Genomic DNA, 24,675 nt, shown 5'->3' on the forward strand with positions numbered 1-24,675 from the left:
CCCTTTACATTTTGCCAACCCCTGCTCTAAGCTAATAAAATACCTTATCACAAATCTAAAGTACTCTCAACACATATAATTCCTTTTATATTTAAAAAAAAAAATCACCATTGAGAAAGTACAGGTTATCAAAGCCTAACCAGTTTAAAACCACATAAATTCCACAATGAAACCAGTTAAAGACAGAGCAAGAAAAGAATCAAGACTTTACATTTTTCATTAGTATTATTTCCAGCCTTTCAAACAGAATAAACTTTTAGATCAGATACAAAGGTTACTAACATCCTTTGGAAACTAGGATAAAAGAAAGCCACTTAAAAACTAACTCAACATAATAAAATATTAAATAAAGGAAAGTTATTCCATAGATTTCCCCTTACTCCCAACTAAAGTACTGTTTTTTTAATTTACTGAAGTAGTAGGAAAAAAAAAAAGAGAGAAAGAAAAAAAAAACTTTTCTAAGGGAAATACACTATGCTGGCAAAAGTTAAACATAGAAGTCAAGCATTTCTGGTGATACAGTAACAGGTACAATCCTTCTGGAAAGCAAGTACAGTACTTATCAAGAGCCATACCAATGTTCATAACCTTTGACACAGTAATGCCACTTCTGGTAAGAGATGCTAAGAAAATATGGTTTATTTTTTTAAAACGATAGCTAAAATGGAGATATACTTAATATGGCATCCTAAATCATCATACCATAAAAAAAAAATTACATAGGCGTTTAATACCCACAATCTTATGCCGTTTATCTATTTTCAAAATATACTCCAAATCCAAGCACTCACCACCCTCACCCTAGTCCAATGTGATTGTCTCATGCAATCTCCTACAACTGCTTCCTAGCAGTTGTTGTTACTCCTACAGTCTATTCTCCACATAGCAGCTGGTGATCCTATTATAATTTGTAACTATGTATTTATGTGTAATTGTTCAAGTCTATACCCCCCACTTGGCTTTAAACTCCATGATGGTAGGGCTCACATCTGTTTTGCTCACCACTATGCACCCTGTGTGTCAGTCTTAAACACAGCAGGTAATCAGTACTGTCTGTTGAAGAAATGAATAAACCCATTCAATGTAAATATATGCAGACACTGTAAAAATAAACACAAGTTTAAGATATCATAAATTATATTAAAACAATGAAGCTGTAAATTTTAAAATTATACATTAAGAGTATTTTAATAAATGTATTCAAGCAAGTTTTATATAATATTAAAATTTTTAATTACTATTAATGTCAAAATATAAACAAAATATATAGATTTTTAAACATTTTGGGGGAGGGAAGAGAATAAGATTACAGAGAACACGGAGGCCTTTAACTGTATTAAGTTTTATATCTTGAAAAAGAAAAAAGGAACTAAAGTAAATGTGGCACAATGTTAAGACAGGGAAAACCTGATTTGGGGCGCACATGACGCTCATGGTATTACTTTTCCATACGGCATTAAGGGTGTACCCATTCCATCACCACTCACTCAACAATAGGTTTCATATTTTTATTTTTGTCAGCTTGTTAGACCAAAAATCCTATTGTTTTAATATCTATTTCTTTGAGGACTAGTAATGTTACATAGTTTTTCTTTTTCATATTTATTCCCATTACCTGTTTGGAATTTTTGTCTTTTTTGTACTGGCTTAATTTTTTAAAAGTGTTTTCCAATTTATTAACATGCCTTCAAGTGTTGTTTTATGTACAGAAACTCATCTGCAGACCCAACAGAGGACTTTGCAAGTTAAGACTATATCTTTCAAGAATGAGATACACTCACTGACCAGGACATCATTTTGTCATTTTTCTATTATAATTCACAGTAACCAAGTTACTCAGTATGTTCATATATCAACATATTCAATTTAGTTTTCCAACTCAGGCAGTTAAAGTTAACCCTGTCATGGGAAGACATAGTATAGTAAAAAAAAAAAAAAACAAAAAAAAACTAAAGAAATTAGTAACTTTTACTAAAAGTAACCATATTACTATTAATAGTAATTATGACAGCCAACATTTACTGAGCCCTTATTTATATGTTGGATACTGTGATAAGCATATTACAAGCCTTATCCCATTTAATCTCCATCTTCATGCTGTTGATTCCATCAGATGCTCTTGTAAATACGAATAGGACTGCTGGAAATGTCAGCTGAAGTATTATTTGAGGATTTACTTTTGAAATGTTTGTAAGATTTTCTTAATGTGTTACTCTAAGTATTTTTCATGTACTGCTAAATAACACCTATAGGAAAAAACGAGAAACTCACTTTTACCCTCTTAATGCTCAAATATTTTGTTACTCTTCTAAAAGATTATTTGAATCTATCATAGAATGATGTGTTACACTATTGGTTATAACCCATCAAAAGTTGTTGTACACAGCTAGTTCTCAAAGACAGCTAAAAACATGCACAATAGCCTGGTATGTTAGAATTATAATAGGAAAGAAACAAGGAATTGGGGATATATAAGCACAGGCTTATTTGTTAGTTCATTCCCTCCTACCTACTCCATTCTCCCTTGCATCACAGGAACACTTAGTAAAAATCTTCTGAATGTCATATACTGTGCCAGGCATTATAGTTTCTAACCTCAAAGAGCTAGGTCTGGTGGAAGAGATATGAATGTAAACAAGTAATTTAAACACAATGAAATAAATGCAACACCTTATGGAGAACAAAGTACAATGGTGACAAACAGGAGAAGACATCAACTTTGCTTGTATGAATTAGGAAAGACAGGAGGGCCACTCCAGGCAGGAAGGAGCAAAGAGAATGCACAAAAACAGGAAACAGCATGTTGAATACATGGAACCAAGAAGTTCAACACAATTTTAGCTTAGAGGGATTATAGGTAAGTAGAAGTGAAACTGCACCATCAAGCAGAGGCCAGCTTATGGAGGGTCTAATATGCCATCTTAAGAAGTTCTGAACTATATCTTACACTAAATCACTAAAAGATTTTTAAGTAGGAGGGAGGATCAGATCAACAATGTCCACTGTTAGCATTATTATGACAAATGAGACCAGACTGGAGGCTGGGAGATGAGTTTAGGAAACTTTTACAAGAAATTACAGAACCTGGCCCTGGTGGCGCAGTGGTTAAGAACTCGCCTGCCAATGCAGGGGACATGGGTTCGATCCCTGGTCCGGGAAGATCCCACGTGCCTCGGAGCCACTAAGCCTGTGTGCCACAACTACTGAGCCTGCGCTCTAGAGCCCGCGAGCCACAACTACTGAGCCCATGTGCCACAACTACTGAAGCCCGCGCACCTAGAGCCCATGCTCCGCGACGAGAGGCCACCTCAATGAGAAGCCCACGCACTGCAATGAGGAGCAGCCCCCGCTCGCCACAACTAGAGAAAGCCCACACGCAGCAAGGAAGATCCCACGCAGCCAAAAATAAAATAATAAAAGAAATGACAGAACCTGAACTAAGGCAGCAAAAGCAGTAAGATGGAGAAGATTAAACAGTTTTGAGAAATACTTAATGGGTGAAATTGACAGAACAACCCTCATACATCACTTACAGCAATGTTCACAGCAGCATCATTCAAAATGGCCAAAAAGAGGAAACACTCCAAATGCTCACCAACTGATGAATACATAAACAAATATCCATACAAGAGAATATTATTCAGCCATAAAAAGGAATGAAGTATTGAAACATGTGACAACATAGATGAACCCTGAAAATATTATCCTACATGAAAGACGCCAGACACAAAAGGCCACATGTTGTATGATTTCAATTACGTGAAATATTCAGAACAGGCAAATCCACAGAGACAGAAAGTAGATTAATGGTTGCCAGGGGCTGGCAGGAGAAGGGATTGGGGAGTGACTGCTAATTGGTATGGGGTGATAAAAATGTGACAGAATTAGACGGGGTGATGGTTGTATAACTTTGTGAATATACTAAAAACCACCTAACTGTATACTTTAGAGGATGAATTTTATGTTATGTGAATTATATCTCGATTTTTTTTTAATGGCAGAGCTTATTGTTTAGAGATGAGAACATAATGGGAAGGGGAGAGGAAAAGATGAGTTCAATTTGGGGCATGTTGAATTCCGTATGTTCGTGGGTTGCTCTGGTGCTGTGACCTGTAGGCAGCTTTGATATACAGGGCTGATGCTCAGGGCCGAAGTCTAGGCTAAAGATACACTCCTGAATCTTCAATCTATGTCACCTGCAGAACTCCACTTACTTGCGGCGTGAGTATGGGCAAACTACTTAATCTCTACTCTAAGCTATTGTTTCTTTTGCTGTAAAAGTGGGTAAATAATAATGAAGAGGACTTTGTATACAGGTTAGGATTAAAGACCATGAAAAAGTGCTCTAAAAAGTTAACTGTATTATTTCATATTTTACATTGTACATGCTATTATAGGCCCAAAAGGTAGGGGGCAGGCCACTGGCTACTAGGAACTGTATAGCAACAGCAGTTACCTTGCCCTTATAAAAATCACTGGACATCTACATTTGGACTGCTTTTTCCAAAACCACTCACTGTATTTCAAAATAAATATAATGGAGCTGGACAAGCTCCAGGGAAAAAGAGCTAAAACTCTGAGGTTTATGAAGGATTTCTGTATTGATTAGGGAGCAAGGGTGTTAAAAGAGCTTAACACCTTCTGTCTCATGACAGAATTTTTGGTTAAGACATTCATTAGAAGTAAGGATAAAGAAAACAAAGACTTCTTTACTAAATAATGGACATTTGATATTATAAGAATGTTGAATCTTAGCTTAGGACTAGAGAGAATAAAATGTGTACTATGTCCAAGAGGTAAAATCTGAATAAACTCAAGGAAAATTTGCATAACAGATTTTGAAAATAAGGATATTATAAGCCTACATCTGTAACCTGTTGAAGTAATGTGGCATTCTCCCACAAATTATCACTTGATGCCAAGGTCAGAATGTGAGGCTGGATCAATCATGGATCCAATCTTAATAATTACAGATGCACAATATAATTTTCATATTTTGAATTATTATATCTCTCAGCTGTTCTTTAATTGGCCTAATACCAATTCCTTTAACTGTACCTCTTTATCTGTAATACATCTGTATTATCCAATTTGTTGAGGTTTTAAAAAGGGGGGAAGAAAGTAAATATGAAGTAATCTGATGGTCTAATACTCTAGTGACTTTTCTCCCTCAAAAATTAGGATTTATTTTTCCCTCTCAAACAGTATATGCTCATTTTTAAAAAAACAAAAACACTACAGAGTTTGGCATATGCCCTACCATATTTTAGTACATATTCACATTGTTTTTAAATAAATAGACTCATACTCTACACAAAGTGCTACAATACAGCTTGTCTTACATAATGGACAGTTTTTCAATGTCAGTACCTATAGATCTACCTAATCCTTTTTGACAACTGTATAATATAATTTGTACAAAGATACCATAACTTACCTCACCTCTTCCCTACTGGTAGAAGTGTAGATTATTTCCACTTTTAAAAATTATAAACAACACTGCAATAACACTCCTGGGTATACATCTTAAACACTTATCCAACTGAATCTTTCAGATAAATTTCTGTAAGTGGAATCAATTGGTCAAAGGACATGTAGTTTCCATTTTGATACATACTGCCAAACTGATGACCTCCAGAAAGTTTATAAGAAGGTATACTCTCACTACAGCATAAAGAGTACACATTTTCCATACCTTTCCAGGCCTGTTATCATTTTAATCTTGGCCAACATGAAAATAAAAGATGTTATTTATTGTTTGAACTTGCATTTCTACATTAATGAAGTATCTTTTAATATGTTTCGACAGCACTTTTTGGGTGAGTGTCGATAGGTTGGCTATTTATATGCCTTTTTCCCCCTGTTTGGATGTTTGCTTTTCTCTAATTCAAATACAGGAGAGCTTCCTGATTGATAGATGATGCAAGTAGTTTCCCCAGGTTTCCATCTGTCTTGGATTTTTGTTAAAGGTGTTTTCGTCTTTATGTAGCCAAATAGCTCAATCTTTTCCTAAATGGTTTAAGAATACTTTGAAAATGAAAAGGATCCCTACTTTTCTCAATGGAGAAAAATATTTAATCCCAATTCCACAAATAAAAAAGCTAACCTAATGTTAAATTATTCAATCTGTGTTGATTGACATTATCATTTTTAATTCAATAGCTGTCTAATGTTTAACATTAAAACTTATACAAGGTAGAACCAGTGTTCTCATCATGGGAGAAAGAAAACATGGAGGAAGAATGAACTCATGATTTTTAAATAAAATCTACTGCTTAGCTCTGTCTGTTGAAAAGGGTCTAGAAGCAGTGACAGTCCAGTAGCAACACCACCTAACATCCAGGACTTAATTTCTAAATATCATTCCCTAGTAAAAGGAATGAGGGCTCTCTGGACAAATGGCTGAATCCAGGGTAGGGACAGGGAAAGAACAAAGGGAACCTGGAATACACTGTGCCAGAAAGTAAGAAAGAGCTCAAAAACTGATGGGGATGTGTCAAAAAGATACAGAGGCCAGCTCGAAAGGGAGTCCACTGGCCAAATCAAATATATATTTGAGCACCAAAATCAATAATGACAAGAATAGACTTGAACACATCAAATGAAAAACGAATCTTTGAGTCTGTACGGATACAAATAAGACAAACCAAATAAATAAGGAGAGGGAAGAGAAAAGAGAGAAACCTTACTTATGATAGATGTCAAATAATAAATGTAGAAGTAATGACAGAGTTAGATTACCTACCACTTTGCAGTCACTATGGTCGTAGTTTGTTCTGGTTAGAATTATCAGTGGCTACTACATCCCACTGGGTGCAAATATGCTGGAGAACAGGATATTTATAGTCTCAAAGTATCTCCCCACAGAGTACATATTAATTATAAAAGAACTAAAGATACCTTTACAGAGAGAAAGCTGATAGATATGACCTTAACCAAATAACCAATGTTAACATAACATCATCAATAATGGGACAAGCCAGCATCTTGTGCCTCCTGATGTGATACACCAAGAAGGGCATAACATCACTTACACAGTATTTCTACCAAAAATGTTTAATCCAAATCTGACCAAGAGGAAACAATCAGACAAAACTAAATGAGAGGACATTCTACAAAACAACTGGCCTGAATTCTTCAAAAAGTGCCACTGTCTCGAATGACTAAGAAAAACTGAGAAACTGTTCTAGATTGTGAGACATGACACCTGATTTTTGATCCTGGGACCAGGAAAAAAAAAAAAAGAATTGCTGAAAGCACATTCTGGGAACTGATAAAATTTGAATATGGACTATATGTTAGATAAAACATTGTATCAATGTTGAATTTCCTAAATTTTGTCTCTGCGTTGTAGTTATACAATGAATTATTCTTGTTGTTAGAAGAGGGTCAGCAAACTTGTTCCGTAAAGGACCAGACAGTATTTGGTCTCTGTTGCAGCCACTCAGCTCTGCCACTGTAGTGCAAAAGCAGCCATAGACAACATGTCAACACTCAAGCACAGCTGTGCCCCAATAAAACTTTACAGAAACAGACACAGGCTGTATGTGGCCAGCAGGCAGGCCACAGTTCACAGACCCCTGTGTTTAGAGGTAAAGGGTCCTAACATACGCAACTTATTCTCAAAAAGTGCAGCAAAAATAAATAATATGTATTCAAGTATGTGTGTGTACATACACAGGCACACACACATAAAGTAACTATGCCTAGTTTAAAGGTTAAGAGGTATTCACTGTAGTATTTTTCACTACTTTTCCATTGGTTTGAAATTTTCAAAATAAAAAGTTCAAAAATTACCTAAGGTAAGCAATACAGCCCTACTTAATCCTCTCAAATATTTTGTTTTTACTACCCATTTCTAATTTTATTACATTAAGATCACAATAATATAACTGTTCCATAAACCTAGGCACTATGAGACAATATAATTAAGAGACATAAGAAATCTATCGCCCTCCTAAAGCATGAAGCCTCTAAATTAAGTTATATATAATTAGGATCACTGTCTAGAAACACTGCTCTTCCAAATACATCTAAGACTAATAACCTCCATGAAGGCAGTGATGTGGTTCCTTTTGCTCCTCAGTGTATCTCTAGACCGTAGGAAGGCTGCATGGTACAGAGTAGGCACTAACATTTATGGAATTAAGAAATTAGCTGCATTGTTTCAACCAGACTCTTAAGAGACGCCAAATGATAAAGGATAAAGTTTTCTTTTCCTTTCATTTATTTCCATTGCCAACTTTCATTTGCATGTTTTTAAAGCTTTGTATTTATAAAAATCCAAGTTAGAATAAAACGTGTCCAATAATTTTCAACATTCAGGGCTCAATAAATAGTTATTACTAAGTAAATACTTATTCTTAAATTGACCTAAACACAGTGCCTGAATTTTGTGTTAGTTTATTCTAAAAATCAGGCGTTCTCAACTATTCTACAGTCCTATAAAAATTTACAAAATGTGAACTTTCACAATTTGCCACTTTTGAATAGGCCCTTCCTAACACCCCATGTAACACATCCCTAAGCTCTGAACTCTCTAAGGTACCTCCTGTGTGCATGAAAAGAAATTCACAGAGCCACAGTGCCCCTTCTTATTCCCTCAGACAAAGTGACCTCAAGCAGTGCTAACAAGGGCACCACCCTATTTTCTCCTACATTGCCACATTTCCTTTCTTAGTCAAAAATATTCACCCACATATTTAATTAGTTAGGCCTAACTGGTCCACACGGTAATCTTAATAACATTAGCAAAGTAAAACTGACACTTTAGATTTCTTTTTTGACACTTTAGATTGTTAAAACATTAGTCATACAAAATAAGTCTTTTAAATAAAATTTATATAGTTATAAATTGATTATACCCACAGTTTAAATAGAAAAAATATCCAAACTTAGGATTTCATTTTTTATTATAAAAGTGAATAAGTTGACCAGTAGAGGGCACTCACTTGAAAGGGGGGGGAAGAGTAGCCACAGTCTTGAAGAGAAATGGATTTACAAAATTGCTGTGTTGTACCTTGTTTTAAAAACAGAATGTTTTAACAGAACGCTAGTGTAAGCTAATATAACATATTGTTAGTTTAGAAAATGTAAGGTTTAAATCTATATTATGTTAAAAAATCTAACATAAACCATATTCAGGGACTTGAGCCTCACAATTTACAGGACGTTTAAAGCTATATGTAATGCACAGTATCGGGGTCTCAACCTCAGCACCGCTGACATTCTGGACCACGTCACTGTTTGCTGGGGGGCCCTCCTGTGCACCGCAGGAGGAGTAACAGAACCCCGGCCTCTGCCCACTACAGAAGCCAGTAGCAGCCCCCTCCTCAAGCTGTGACAGCCAAAAACAGCTCCAGATTTAGCCAAATGTCCCGAGGGGCAAAGTCACCACCTATTCCTTGTTAATAACTACTGATACATATGTTAAAAAAACAAAACCAAAAAAACAGAAAAATAACAGCTTACAATATTAAACAGTGCTTTTCTTACACCACTCTTCAATACTGGTTTAGTATTACGGATTTTCTCTCTATAATTTAAATACCTTAGTCAGCAATTCCATAATTAACACAGAAAAATTTTTTAAAAGAGAAACTGATATATCTTGGTGAATAAACACTCAAGGGCTCAGAGCACTAAAGATGGAACAAATCAATCCAATTATGACTCCATTCTTTCTTACTGACTAGAAAACTGTTTCATCAAAGGAGGGCATAATACTTGGACTGAATTAGAAATGTCACATTAACAGAAGCATACAGATGTCAGTGAATTGGAGACTGGGAAAAAATACTTCTTTCTGTGTCTATTTTTATATTGTACCCAGTAGATACTTGTTATACATTTGTTAACTGACCAACTGACAGTTCTGATCTCTACTTCCATATTTTTCTGTTTCCACAAAATTCTACCTTAGAAAACACATTTCAGAGAACATGTTTTTATAATAACATGATCTCCAAACTATAAAAACATATATTATTTCTAGCCTGGTATTGTGTTTGGGGACTGAGTTTTTAACAATCCTGCACCACTAACAAGGTATTTCGTTATCTCTTTGAACTCTTCAGTGGGCTTCATAAAAGATAAAGGTAAAATCTTTTCAGAAGTAAAAGTGATCATCATGTGCAAATATAAACATGCTCCATCTATGTGTCATACCTAATTCTATATCATATCTCTGCTATTAAGATGCCATTAGATAGTATGCTAAGTTCAAATTTTGATATATTAATAATCTGAATCAGCCTCCAACACTAAATATTTTTAGCTTGAAGGCTAATTTTTCATTTTTAAAAAGCTATACAAGGGTGCATTGGAAATTCCATTTAACTTGGTCTCAGAAAACTTAAAATTCCACCACTTGCTAGCTTAAGTATCCTTATGCAAGTTACAACCTCTCAGAGACCATTTTTATCGATAAAATGAAAGAAACAATGACCACCTTCCTTACCTAGCTCATAGTTTTGGGTTGGCCAAAAAGTTCATTCGGGGTTTTCCATAACATCTTACGAAAAACTCGAACGAACTTTTTGGCCAACCCAATATAAATCTCTGAAAATTCTAAACCACTAGAAAATATGGTGTTAGTTAATTAAAATTTTTTCCTAAACTTCTCTCCATTTGTTTAATGCAGAAAAACTGATGAGAACTCCAAATGTGCAAAGTCTATGACCTCTCTTATTTTCTCTGGCCTACACTGTTCACCTACCAGAAACTTAACAGCAGTAGTGATACCCACTACCCTTCAACTTTTTACAGAAATGTCATGTCAGTATTTTTGTTTAACCACTTATGAAAATAAACTACTAAATTCTTTTGCTTTTCTTCTAGTTGAACTACACCAAGAATTCAATGTGTCAGTTCCCTCAGAGACTCACTGTAACTTGGGCGATAAGAGACAATCTCTGATAACCATTTCCCAGGTGGCTACACTAGTGACGGAATGTCAGTTTCAAAGTTCACAGGTAATCAATGCTTCCCTGGGTCAAGTCTTCTGGTTTGGCAGAAATCATAATCAGAGTTAATGGGTTTGAGTTGATAAACTTTTTTTACCTTCCCCCAAAATAAAGGATTGACTTTTAGCTTTATTTCTTTAAGATTTATATTGCACTTTAATAATTTTGACCAAAAGGTTTCCTAACCTTTCTTTTTTAAATCACATTCTTATACATCATTCTTGACCTCTGATAGGAAACAGAGTGTAATGGAATTCTTCAGATTTTCAGAAAAGATGGAGGGCACTTCTGCTAAAATCATATTCCAGAATCCCAGGAAAACTGCCATGCTTAACTTAAATTCTGTTAAAATGTCCTTTTACTTCCAATTTAAATGGTGGAGTACGACGAGTAACCTTGGCTTTAGAAATAGGTGAACTATTTAATCCTCCTCAAAGTAAAAAATAAACAAAACCATTAGCATTGAATTGACTTGCCAAGAGGAAATACAGAGAGACTATTACATAGGTGGTCCACTTCAGTTAGACTCTTCCCCTTTTACTAATGCAAATTATTAAACTTGGAAGCCAAATGAAAGCTGCTTCTATGTTTAAATCAGATCTTTGTAAATAAGGGTTATCTCTTCATTTTTTTCCCTCCAGTACCAGAAATAGTTGACATTTCCTTATCAATCCTCAAAGTTCTACACTGCATAAACATCTTCCCAAGGCCAACAATGCCCTCAAAACCTACCTAAGTGCAGTCAAGGTGTTTTTTTTAAGACATTACACAGCACCTTAACAGGGCATTTTTGACCGATTCTAGACCCTACAGCTTGGGACTCAGAGAAAGTTATGGGAAATTTTTCAGAGCTGATTAAATAAACTGGTATACCAGATCTAGAATAAAAGCTAAGGGATTAGGATTGCTTATCCTGGGGTAAAGAAGTCTAAGAAATAATCTAATAACATAAATCTATTCCAAAGATGAGCTGATATTATGTTAAACTTAACAGCAAGATTCAGATTATGCATGAAATAGCTAATAATTACATTCTGGAAATTAGTTAACAAGGACAGTTGTGTGCCATTCCCTCCTGCAGGTCTTTGGGATTAAATAAATCCTTATCTGCTTGAGATCATCTGAGTATAGCCCTGCCAGAAGGCAGTGGGAAACATACTACGTGACCTCTCAAGGTCTCTGCTAGGCCTTTATTCTATCATTTTGCTGTTGGCCATTCCTTTAGTACATTTTTATGAAACTGAAAAAGTCTGAAAATTATTCATTAATTAATTTGTAATAAAAAAACAATTCTAACATTGCCTTGAATAAATTGAAAAAGGGCTGTAAAGCAAAGGTAAGGATTGGTGATGGTATTCTTATATATCACCTGATATACATATAAACGTAAAGAATGAGCTTTCTAAAATGCATCAGGTAGTTGTAGGTTCTCCACTACTTCAATGTGAAGAGAAAATATGAAAATACTACTAATTCAGTGTTTTTAATTCAATCATCAAACGATTACACTTCACCAGTATAAATCAACTCTACATGTGACATCAAAATACCAAAAAAAATACCAAAACCCCATAAAAATAATAGCCACATTAAAAAAAAAAAAAAAAAAGACTGTTAGATATGTCTCATCTTACAGATGAGATGTAAATTCACATTTTCACCCTGTGAGAAAACTCTGAGATACACTTCCAATCAAAATGCACATACACTAACACAGAGTGAACATCACAGATAGTATTATTGTCCTGAGAGAAAACAGGCTGGTGTCTCATATCTATGGTTACTTATAATATCAGAGTAATGCCTTGAAATCCAAGTACATTTTAGATAACTTAATAAAAGTATTATCAGTATAACTACCTTGTAATGAGTAGTTACAGAAAATGATCAGAGAAACCTTTTTTTGTACCCAAAGGACGGGCCTGCACAAATCAATATGCATATGAAAACAAGATTTACCTCTATCGTAGGATCATATTCATCCACAAAGTGATTCTGAATTAGCTGTATCGTCAAGGCACTCTTGCCTACGCCACCAGCTCCAACTACCACAAGTTTATATTCAGTCATTTTCAGCAGGCCTTATGACAAAAATGGAAATGTGACTCAATTAGAACATGTGCCACACGTGAGGTTAATATAACCCAAACACTCTAGCAATACCTCTTAACACAAGTTCACCTTTATACGGAACATTATTTCAAAATACCTCACAAAATTCAATGACAAAAACTCCAGGTGACTACTGATGTGTATTGTAATGAATTGTACGGCGTTGACAAACTCCTCCATCAGCATTTGAGAAAAACTCATTCGGAGTACATAGTTCTTTTACCTTGGATTCAGGTCACTCTATCTCAAGAGCCCGTCTGCTCTTCGGCAGCAGGTAATGGCTCTCGAAGGAGCAGGCCACGACTTCACTCAGTACAAGTGTCAAGCACGCCGCTCTACACCCTGAGGACACACTCACGCAAAACGTGCTGACAGCTATCGCCACAGTATTCCTCATCGACTCGGGCCCCTAAGAGTTACAAGTGGACACGCTGAGTGCCTCTGTTGGGGCCAACAGCTACAGAAAACTTTTTAAAAGCGTCATCATAGGAGTTCTCCTGGACAGTTAGCAAGAATCAGATGGGGGTTGGGGGAGGACTGTCAAATAAAGCTGGACAGTACACTGGGAAAATAAAAACTGAGATGCCAAAGCAGACAAGGACGATACTTGGTGACATTTTAATCTGTACATTATCTGCTGGGGAAAAAAACGGTGTAAAAACTAAGAGAACTTCGAGAATTTTTAACTAACTATTCAGTACAGATGATCTGATCATCAATCACAATCTATAATGCTATATCAGTGCTGAAAAATAGCACTTTGCACAAGAAAAATATAATTATATAATATTTAAAGACAAGCACACTTTTAATGAGAGAATTTTTAAAAGATATGAGTATTTCTCAGTAATCCACATGACTTTTATTCTCTGTTTCTCATACATCATCTCCCAACAGTAGCAATAAATATCGACAACTTGTAAGGTTAACGGCGCCAAGCCAGAAAATATTTTTTTAGTCAGCTGTTTCAAACTTTTTGAAATGAAAATGAATTTATTTACTTTAATCTCCTTTCCCTCAATAACTACATGATATTACTACAAATAAGTACTGAACTGCAGAAAGAATGGCAGTCAATGAACAATAATTTATTACAGGGTAAGTAGCTCAAAATTAATGAATGTACAGATATTGTATATAAACACTATATACATGCAAGCATCCTATTTACCGAAGACCAAGAATTATCCCAATAGGCACCCCACCACCCTGCCCCCCAAAAAGTAATATGTTTTTCCAAGTGATAACGTACTAACTACCTCTTCACGCTATTCCTGAACCTACTCACAGAGCGCAGACAGGCCAGACAACTGTCGTCTCACAGCTTCTCCCTGGCCTGCTCTGTGCCACCTAGCCTTGTCTAAGGCCACCACAAACATGTATCACATCCTGTTTGCTTCCCCTTTTCATTCCTAATGTTGACCGCAGCAAATGGGATAGGTGAGGATAATCTCACCAAAATGTATCCTCTAGTTCCCTGCCCAGCCCACCCCTCCAATAAAATTTGGATAGCCTAGAACAGTAGTTCTCAAAATGTGTTCCAGGAACCCATTAGGGTTCCTAAGACTTTTGGAGAGGGCCTAAGAGGTCAAAAACTGGTTTCACGATAATGCTATGATGTGATTTACCCTTTCCACTCTTATTTGCTCACAAGTGTACAGTAGAATTTTCCAGATGTGTGATAATAGACTGAATACAGAAGCAGATGTGAGGATCCAGCCGTCTTTTACTAAACCATATAATTAGAGAAGTGCGAAACAATGCCACCCTTCTCACAATTTTTGTGTTTGTTTTGGAAAAGTTACTTTTCATTAAAAATTCTACTTCTGTTACCAAGTAATGGGCTTATTATTTCTTTTTTTAACGAATTAATATTTTTTTAATTCTCAATTTTAATTTCTATTGTGCTAAATATTGACACACTCCAAATTGGGATCTTCAATAATTTTTAAGAGTGTAAAGGGGTCCAGGTCCTTATGACCAATAAGTTTGCTAGCCTAAGAGAGACTGTGGACAAATACTGGATTAGAGCTTAGTTGTACATACATGTGTGAATTCTGAAAGACACACACCTTCTGGTCTACTTCTTTACGCAGCGGTTACTTCTGAAAAAAATCTTTGACTTAGATTTCAAAAATCAAGTAATATTTAAACCCACTAGAGAGAACTGGGTTCCCAGAGAAGATCATAGGCCAGAAGGAGCCCCCTCACCCAAAGCTACAAAAGCTAGCAAGCGGTGGAACTGGGAACAGAACTGAACAGTCTGTTCAGGAAAATAATTTTCACTTTGTCATAAAACAAAATGAATTATTATTTCGTCTACTATCTCTTAAAACCAAGAATGCCTGTGGATGGATACAGTCTAAAGTAAACAGTATTGTTATCAACCATATTTGTCATCTCTAGTCTACTACATGCCCGAGTCAGCATTTTGGACCTTAGTCACCTAAGAATGACATCACTCATAAGGTTGATTCTGAGATGATTATGAACAGACTTTTTTCCCTTTGTGATTTCTTTTTGAATGATTTTTTTCCATTACAAATGTAACATGTATATTGTGTAAAAAAATTAGAAAATACCTTTCTGTTCTTAACCCCTTATTTTGGTGGATATCAAGATTTAGGAAGGCTAGTTGAGGACTTCAACTACAGCATGCACATGCCTAAGAGTATTTCAGGCAGTCGGCTGGCAGATTGCTACAATTAACTCCTCTGGTAGGTCAGTTAAAAAAAAAAAAATTGTATGACAGCCGTTTAGGAGTACTGTAATAACTCCTGGGATGGGGGTCAAATTTGTACGCATGAGGGTAATACAGAAGAGATGGGGGAAAGGACAACAACAGGCAAATTAAACTTCAAATACAATTTTAGCTATTGCTGTCTACACTCAACTAGTAAGGAAAAAGCCCTGTTTCTGCTCTGCAGGTTTGCTGCGTGTGTTTTAGTTTGACAAAGCAAAACAGACCTTCTGGGATTAAGTTTTTCTTTTTCACTAAGTACAGGCTTTATGTTGTAGGGTGTTGGCCACCTGTTCTTCCACCACCATCTCTACCTCCACCTCCTCCTTTGTGGCCACAGCAATGTCACAGCCCATACATGGGGGAGGGGAGCAGTCAGGAACTCGGCTGCAGATGCATTTTTTTCCAAACACAATAACCTCAAACAGTGGTCTCTAAGCACTTTCCTCCGCGCTTCCAAAACGCGACCTCCCCTCTTACTCATATATCCCCCTACACACTGAAAAAAGGACCACAAGCCGTCCAGTCTGCGCTCGAGGGAGAAGTTTATACCCTCGTCCTAGAGATGCGAGATGCAGCAGAGAAGGCAGTAACCGAGGCAGCCAAGTGCTGGGAAGGGAGGAAGAGGTGCGGGAGCGAAGGGAGAGAGAGGGAGAGGGAAGGACGGCGAGGGGGAGGGGAGGCTGGAGCGCAGCGGGAGTAACCTCCACCGCACCCGACCGCCCCGAGGGGCGGCCCGCCCGGCCCGCGAGTTTCACCCCGGCCGCCTCCAGCCGCGGCTCTCGGGGAGGAGGAAGGAAAGGGTTCCCCGTCCAGGAAGCAGCACCAGCGGCGGCCGCCTCCAGCCTCACCCTCCTCAGCCCCGCACCGCCCATTCCTCATTCCCCGCGTCGCAGCGTCCCCGCGCCTCCCCCGGCAGACCCCCCCCCACCCCGTCCGCCCGCCCGGGCCCCGTGCCCGCGCCCCCTCCCCGCCCCTCCGGGGACCCCCAATTCATTCACTCGCCGCCGGCCCCGCCCGGCGCCGGAGAGGAGGGTCGGGACCCCGGTAGGAGCCAGGAGGGGTGGTCCGCTCCGTACCTCTCTCCCGCACCTGGGAGCCGCCGAGCCTCTGGCCCCCGCCGCCGCCTTCAGTGCCTGCGCCGCGATCTCTCCCCGTCCGAAATGGCGGGGGCCGGGAGTACTGGCCGAGCCGCCGCCGCCACCGCCGCCGCCGCCGCCGCCGCCACCGCCGCCGCTGTGCCTCCGCCGCCGCGGCCGCCGCCTAGGGAAATCGAGCTCTGAGAGCACCGATGAGTTCGGGGCCGGGCGGCCGCAGAGGGCAGAGCTATCGATGCGCTCGGCGCTCGATTCCTCTCCAGACGAGAGTGCGGGGAGGGAGCGGCTGAGGGCGGTGTGGGAAGAGGGAAGAGCGAGCCTGCGAGCGCTGCCGGGGCGAGGGAGGGGGCCGGGCCCGACCGTGGAGGGGGCGGGCCAGGCCGGCGGAGGAGGGGCGGGGGCCGGGCCGGCGGGGGAAGCGGGCGGGCGGCCGAGGCGGTGGAGGGCTGGGGGCGCGCGGCCGGCGAAGGCGGGGCGGTTCTGGGCGGTGCCTCGGCGCGCGCGGGTGGGCGGGAGGGGGCACCGGCGGACCCACGCGGGATCCGCCCCCAGGCTTCAGCTGCAGCGCCCAGCTCGCAGTCGCAGGCTCGGACCCGCGCCGGCGCGCGCTCCGCTCCGGGCACCCGGGAGACGCCACAGGCACCCTACCGCGCCCCTCTCGGGTCCACACGGTGGAGTTGCGAAGATCCCGCCACCCCTGGGGTCGGCCTACACTTGGGCACATTCATTTACTATCATTTGCTGCAAGTAAATAAACATGCAGTCACCCAAAGTGGGAGGCGACTTGGGTGACTTACGGAGAGACCTGGCCGCCAGTTCCCCGGCCCGGGGCTTTCTGAGCACGCCTTGGTGAATACCATTCTCCACACTCTGGGGCTGGGAACCTAGCCCCAGGCCCAGACAAACGCGACAAAGCCTTTCATCACTAATTAAGGGGGAGGGGTTCTGTTGTTTTTCGTTGTTGTCTTTATGGATATTTCGAAGGCATCAAGGGTCACTCAAAACGGCGACCTCAAATGTACCTATTGCCCCTGACGGCACAAGCAGGCAACAGACTATTTTTAAATAGAAGTGCCCTTAATAGTCTAGACCTGAGGAGAATCATTCAAACATTAATTAGAAGACAGATTAATCACTTAACGTTCAGGGAGTTAACACATTAAACAATGGAACCATTAAAACTGCTAGCATGCCCAGAGCCTGCGTTGATAAACTACCTAGAAAGGTTTGGGGGAGTTTTCTTTTAAGAATTGAGGCCTGGCAGACCAGCGCCTACACCTAATAGGACCACCCATCTGAGTCTCTACTTGCAGTTCTGGCCCTCTACTCTGCCTCATAGAACAGGAAGAATAACAGTTACGTTAAATTCCAACTAGTAAGTCTGTTAACCTAGGCCTGACACCAACTGCCCCCTTTTCTTCCTACCTCTTACGTGGGCTGTACTCTGCAAGGCTGGTTCCTGCCTCCCCCTCCTGGCCCTTGGTACCAGGTGGAAGAGGCAGAAGAGAGGAGGTGGAAAACAGGGAAGGGAAAAGAATATACCTGCTCTAGTTCAGGTAGATGCTAAACGTTTTGCACATACCATCTTATTTAATCATCACAACAACCTCATGAAGTCCGATGCTTTTCCCTAGTTTACACAGGAGGAAACAAATTTAGAGAGGTTAGAAATGGGGCCCAGGGCTTCCCTGGTGGCGCAGTGGTTGAGAATCTGCCTGCCAATGCAGGGCACACGGGTTCGAGCCCTAGTCTGGGAAGACCCCACATGCCGCGGAGCAACTGGGCCCGTGAGCCACAACTACTGAGCCCTGCGCGTCTGGAGCCTGTGCTCCGCAACAAGAGAGGCCGTGATAGTGAGAGGCCCGCGCACCGCGATGAAGAGTGGCCCCCGCTCGCCGCAACTAGAGAAAGCCCTCGCACAGAAACGAAGACCCAACACAGCCAAAAATAAATAAATAAATTAATTAATTAATTAAAAAAAAAAATGGGGCCCAAGTTCACACAGCTGAAAGGAAGTATCCTTCATGTCAGATCGCGTTCGCTCCTCTGCTCTCCACTCAGAGGGGCTCCCATCCTGCTGAATATAAAAGCATGCATCTTCTCCAGGTTCTCCATGGGCTTAAATTATTTGACACCCCTGCCTCCTTTCCTCTCTGAGCTCTTACCCAATAGTCCACCTTCCTCACTTCCAGACTTACATGCTGGTTCCTGGCTGTTCCTTGAAAATGCAGGCAGGCTTCTGCAGGGAATTTGCACGTGCTGCTTCTTTATCTGGAACACACTGTATATCCACAAAGCTTCCTTTGACACTTACTTATAAATCTTTGTTCAAATGTCTTCTAACGAGTTTCCCAAAAGATCATCTGATATTGCATTTCTCCCTCCTCCCAAATCCTCTCTCTCTTCCTGTTTTATTTTTCTCCAGAGCACTTATCACCTTCTAATATACCATATAACTTACTTATTTTGTTTTCTTGTCTCTCTCCCGTCAGAATATAAGCTCCATAAGGGCAGGGATTTTTGTCTGTTTTACTTACTGCTACAAACACAATAGGCACTCAGTAAATGTATGGAATGTCGAATGAGTGAAGTTATGTACCCTGCTTTGGAACTGTGTGAATCTAAATCCTTCCTTAGACACAATGCCTTAAAGTCTCTGTAATCTCTGTGTTCACCTTCTTACAAAATCTGCCTTTAAACTCACCCACATCACTTTCTGATAAACCACACCCTAGGGAGTCTAGAAAAGTCTGCACATAATGGACACAGTTTTTGTTAAGTGAATGAATTTGCACTTATTTGTACGTTGCTTTGTAGTCACTCTTCAATGTAAATCACAGATTTATGTTGTCCAACTTCAAGTACGTGATAAGCTCTTGTGTTCTCTGACAGCTACTAATACAATGTTCTCCCTGTAGTTGGTGCTCCATAAATCTTAAAAGGACTGTAATATAGAAGAGGGAAAAGCTTTCTATAGCACTTTTATGCTGAGTGTGAAAATTCTGGCATTAGCGGAAACCTAATCCATCCACGTGTCTCAGTTATCATCTGGGCTCAGGATTGCCAAAACAGACCTGTAACCCACTCTCTGTTCTGTGCACTCTACACCCCTGCCTCACCTCACACACTTTCTCTCTTCTTCCTTCTCTCACCTGTAGTAATGGATACACATGCATGACAAGCCTTTCCACCATTTGGTCCTGAGCGCTCTCTCGGAGCAAGCATCCTTCTCCCCAACACTCTTTCCTTGACCCAGGGCTTAGAGCAGTGGGTCTCAAGGGAAAGCACTTCATGAATCACCAGGCATACTTACAAAAATGCAAGTTCCTAGGCCCCTGATCCAGATATTCCATTCAGTTGGTCTAAGGTGAACCGGAAATCTTCATTTTTAACCAATCAGGTGATCCTAAACTGGTGGTTGGCAGTCTGGACATTGAGAAACTCTGATCTAGTTACTCAAATTCCTCTCTCCTTGGCAGCTGCACTTTCTGCTAGCTTTGGGGATTTCTATTCCTCAAGCCTGGTGGCTACATTGAATAGCCTCTCTGGCTCTCCCTTTCTTTGCCCTCCCCAAGGACAAGTGCACAGGCCCGCACGGTGATCACAATGGGAAAAGAGAGAGAGAATAACAAAAAATATAAACTTGGGGCTTCCAGACTTGCTCTAAGATGTAACTGAAGTTTCTACCCTCTACTGTTGTACTCTTCTGGGAAGGCAGCCACGTATACACATGCACACACACACATCCTTTTGATCTTGCTTAATGAAGATCATACTACCCTTTTCTTCACGGGATACCCTGTGATATAATCAAAGCCAAAACAACAGGAATACCCTTGTGTTAATTGGGCTCTTATGAGATATAAAATGCCAGGACATGTTCAGAACACTGCAAATGCCGAGGGTTTATTTAAAGGAAATTAGGAAACTTTAGAAAACCGTATCATATCATCAGCCAGAACTCCTGTCCATTCCAGGAATCAACTGCAGTTCCTGTGATCCAGCAACAGGCTCTGGTGCCTTGGTCAGGCCCTCATTAACAAGCATCCATTGCCCATACTCTAGTAATTTTGCCATTCTCCCGAATCAGCGCCCCCCTGCTTCTTTCTCGTACAGTCTCAGCTTCTATTACTGTCTCTGCTTCTAGTGACCGCTCCCTGTGAGCTGCGTTTCAAACATCCCAAGAGAGAGGATCTGAATGCATGTCATTCATTATTCAATAGGGAGGGCCTTTATGGGACACAATTTTCCTGATGGGGCCACCTGATTGGTGGCTGGCCTTCTTTATGTCTGCTTAGAGACTATTGCCTTTGTTTGGGTGCCAATCCTGGATCCAGACAATGGTGGCCAAGCAGCAGGACACAGAGCAGGGAAAGTTAAACAGGAGGAACCACCTATGGATGCTCTCATGGACACTCCATCAGTTTTCTCAGGTGGGAAATTTTTACCGCTGAATAGGTGCTATTGAATTCACTTACCCAGCACATAGTCTCCTCTGGACACTTATTTCATTAGACTTTTGTGTTCCTCTTTGGCATATCTGTTTTCTCCACTAGGTTGTTAATTTCTCAAAGTCCCTGCCCCATTTAACTCTATATCCTCTACCACATAGTAGGGCCTCTATTTCTTGTAGTGAATGAAATTATAACAAAACTTCAGCCCTGTCTCTACACAGTGACTTCATCTTCTCTAGCTAATTTCCCATATCATTTCTAAATGAATATCCAGTCATCATCTCAGATGCCTGTCCAAACCCAAATTCCCCATCTTATTCCCCAAATGAATTCCGTCTCCCAATTTTTTCCATCTCACTTGATCACTCTCATGATCCTTCAGAACATTTAGATTTGAAAACTTAATGTTTAACCCATTCTGCATGCAACTTCCTTGTAGTGATACTTCCTAGTGTTTTCTCATATCTGCCTCTTCTACATTCCTTCCTTCACACCTGTGTTTCTAGAACGGCTTCCTTAGGACTTCGCTACCTCCTGGCTTTCTTCTTTTCAGTTCAGGTGCTGTGCTGTTGCCGAGTGAATCTTCCTTACACGTGTCTTTCATCATCATCAAACATTTACCCTGCACCTACCGCATAGAGGCTGCACTCATACAGATGACATATTTTAGAAGTGCAAAGAGTGACAAGCTAAGTTCCTAACGAATACCTAAAGACTGATAATTACCTTAGAAAATTAGAGAGGGAAATGATCACTGGCCCCAGCTAAGCCTTCACTAAGACTGCATCTTGCTGATATATCTTTAATAACTGCATCAAGTCCAAATGTTTGGCTCCCAGCTTTATATAGCACACGTGGTCAAGCACCATCCTGTCTTGAGATTTCGTCCCCCACCTTTTCCCAAAGCAGATGCCTTCCACTCCTCAGGCAAATCTCCACTCTGTGCCACAAAGCTAGGCTATCGTGTCTTTGCTCCTTTTTTTCACCAGGTACCTTTTTGCCCTTCTCTTTGCTAAAATTCTCTCTCTTTCAAGATCTAGAACAAGTCCTTCCTCCTTTTTGAAAGCTTTCTTAATTATGCCATCTCTTTTCCATCTCTTTCTCTGTCTCTATTATTTCATATGGGTTAATCGTCTCCCCGAGTAAATTCTAAAATCCCAGAGGCTGGGGACATGTGTATGCATATGCATATGGCTGATTTGCTTTGGTGTACAACAGAAACTAACACAGTATTGTGAAGAAATTATACTCCAATAAAGATCTATTAAAAAAAATAAAATAAAAAAATAAAATAAAATCCCAGAGGCAAGAACCATAACTTAGGTGTGTGACCCCACCCACTCATACAAGCCTAGTTCACTGCAATTACTCAATAACTACGTGAATACATATAACGCTGTTGTCAGCAAGGTAAACATGATGAAAGCAATGTTTGAGGAAGATTACAATGGCAGCTAAAGACAGAAAAGATTAGAAGGAAAAAAGACCTCAGGTAAGGTGTTTTGTGGATGGTATAACAGTACCCAGTGAGAGTGGGAATGGTAAAATGGCTGAATTTACTAGTCCTGTGAACTAAAACAAATTGGTGAATCTCTTCAAGCTTTGTGTTTAAGAATGAGGCAGTGACGTAAGAGCTACCATTTGTTAAACTCCTCCTACAAGCCAGACAAGTTTTATATACTCTTTAAAACAAAGAGCACATCTGTCCCATATCTGTCCACTTCTCCTGTTCCTCACTGCGACCCCTGTAGTCTAAGTCCCCCATCCAGGGGGACAAGTCATCTGCTAACGGGTCTCCTGGCTGCTACTCTTTTTTTTTTTTTTAATTAATTTATTTATTTATTAGTTATATTTGGTTGCATTGGGTCTTTGTTGCTGCGCGTGGGCTTTCTCTAGTTGTGGTGAGCGGGGGCTACTCTTCGTTGCGGTGCGCAGGCTTCTCATTGCGGTGACTTCTCTCTTGTTGCGGAGCATGGGCCCTAGGGCGTGCGGGCTTCAGTAGTTGCGGCACGTGGGCTCAGTAGTTGTGGCTCGCAGGCTCTAGAGTGCAGGCTCAGTAGTTGTGGCACACGGGCTTAGTTGCTCCGTGGCATGTGGGATCTTCCCGGACCAGGGCTCGAACCCATGTCCCCTGCATTGGCAGACAGGTTCTTAACCACTGAGCCACCAGGGAAGCCCCCTGTCTGCTACTCTTGCTCCTCTGTAATCATGTCCCATAGTTGAGCAGCCAGACTGATTCTTTTCAAAATGCAAATTGAATCATGTGACCAGCTCAAGCTCTCCAACGATTTTTCATTGTACTCAGAATAATATTCAAAGTCCTTAAATGTTTCATGAGGTAGTTTCTACCTCTTTTGGGTCACACCACGCACGACCCTTCTCCTCACTACGCTCCAACTACACTAGCCATCTCTTTCTTTCCCATAGGTATCAAGCTCATTTCCTCCCCAGGGCCTGGTTCCTGCATTCTCCTGCCAGAGAGCCTCGGCCTGTCTTTCAGGTGTCAGCTTAACACCACCACTTCAGCGAGAGATTCTCCCACACCCGGTCCAAATCAGCACTCCCCACCCTGTTCCCTCACTTCTGCCCTCCAACTAATCCCTCTTTAGCACAGCGGCCTGTTTTATTCCTTTACTTGGCACTTACATCTGAAATTATCTTGGTCATTTGTTTGCTTGTCTGTTTCTCCCCTGAAATATAAATTTCATGAGCCAGAGACCACTGAATCCTCAACGCCCAGAGAGAGCTTAGCGCATAGTTGGCACTTAATAAAGATTTGCTGATAAGTTGCTCTAAAGAAAATATAAGAACTAATAATCCACTCTAAGTGAGGTCTTTGCAAGTTAAAGTCTCTTGCTTTTATTTCTATCTACCTAATGCAATAAGACTTTATTGAATGCTTGTTTTGTTTTTAAGAAAATTAGAAATCAGAGGTATATTTTAAGATTGCTTCCTTTTAATTCCCCAAGTAGGTGCTCATTGGATGACCTATTGATTATAAGCTTGATTTTCCTACTTCCTGTCTCTCCTCCTTAATCAGTTATTAGATATGTTGTAAGTTGCTTCTATTCCATTTGTGGTAATGTGCATTCAACAGAGCTTTACTTGTGCATATCAATTTAACATTCTGGAGTCTAGGGGTATTAACCCTTTGGGGCCAGGTGTTTAATTCAGTATCCATATGTCCTCAGATGAAAGAAGCAAGTCACTTTTTTCTTTTTTTGCTAAATTCTTCTAGTCTCCGTGGAAGATTATTTGCCTTGTCAAATATCCAGTGAAAATAACTATGTTTCTAAAAGTAGTGAGAA

At 40.2% G+C, this 24,675-nt stretch overlaps 1 protein-coding gene across 5 annotated transcripts in view; it reads right to left on the reverse strand.

Annotated features, from left to right (window-relative positions):
* The window catches only part of KRAS (KRAS proto-oncogene, GTPase), a 37,887-nt gene extending 20,679 nt beyond the window's left edge, over positions 1–17,208 (reverse strand). The window contains exons 1-2 of one of the 5 annotated variants that reach the window (XM_082352303.1): positions 16,896–17,208; positions 12,924–13,045 (exon numbers count right to left, since the gene is read on the reverse strand). In XM_082352303.1, coding sequence (XP_082208429.1) covers positions 12,924–13,034 — 111 coding nt within the window. In that variant the 5' untranslated portion in view covers positions 13,035–13,045; positions 16,896–17,208. The remainder of the gene's footprint in view (positions 1–12,923; positions 13,046–16,895) is intronic. The other 4 variants (XM_082352300.1, XM_082352299.1, XM_082352301.1 and 1 more) reach the window with 4 other exon arrangements.
* Between the last annotated feature and the right edge of the window lie 7,467 nt (positions 17,209–24,675).

The sequence above is a fragment of the Balaenoptera borealis genome (assembly GCF_965194805.1).
Source record: "Balaenoptera borealis genome assembly, chromosome: 13".
Lineage (NCBI taxonomy): Eukaryota > Metazoa > Chordata > Mammalia > Artiodactyla > Balaenopteridae > Balaenoptera > Balaenoptera borealis.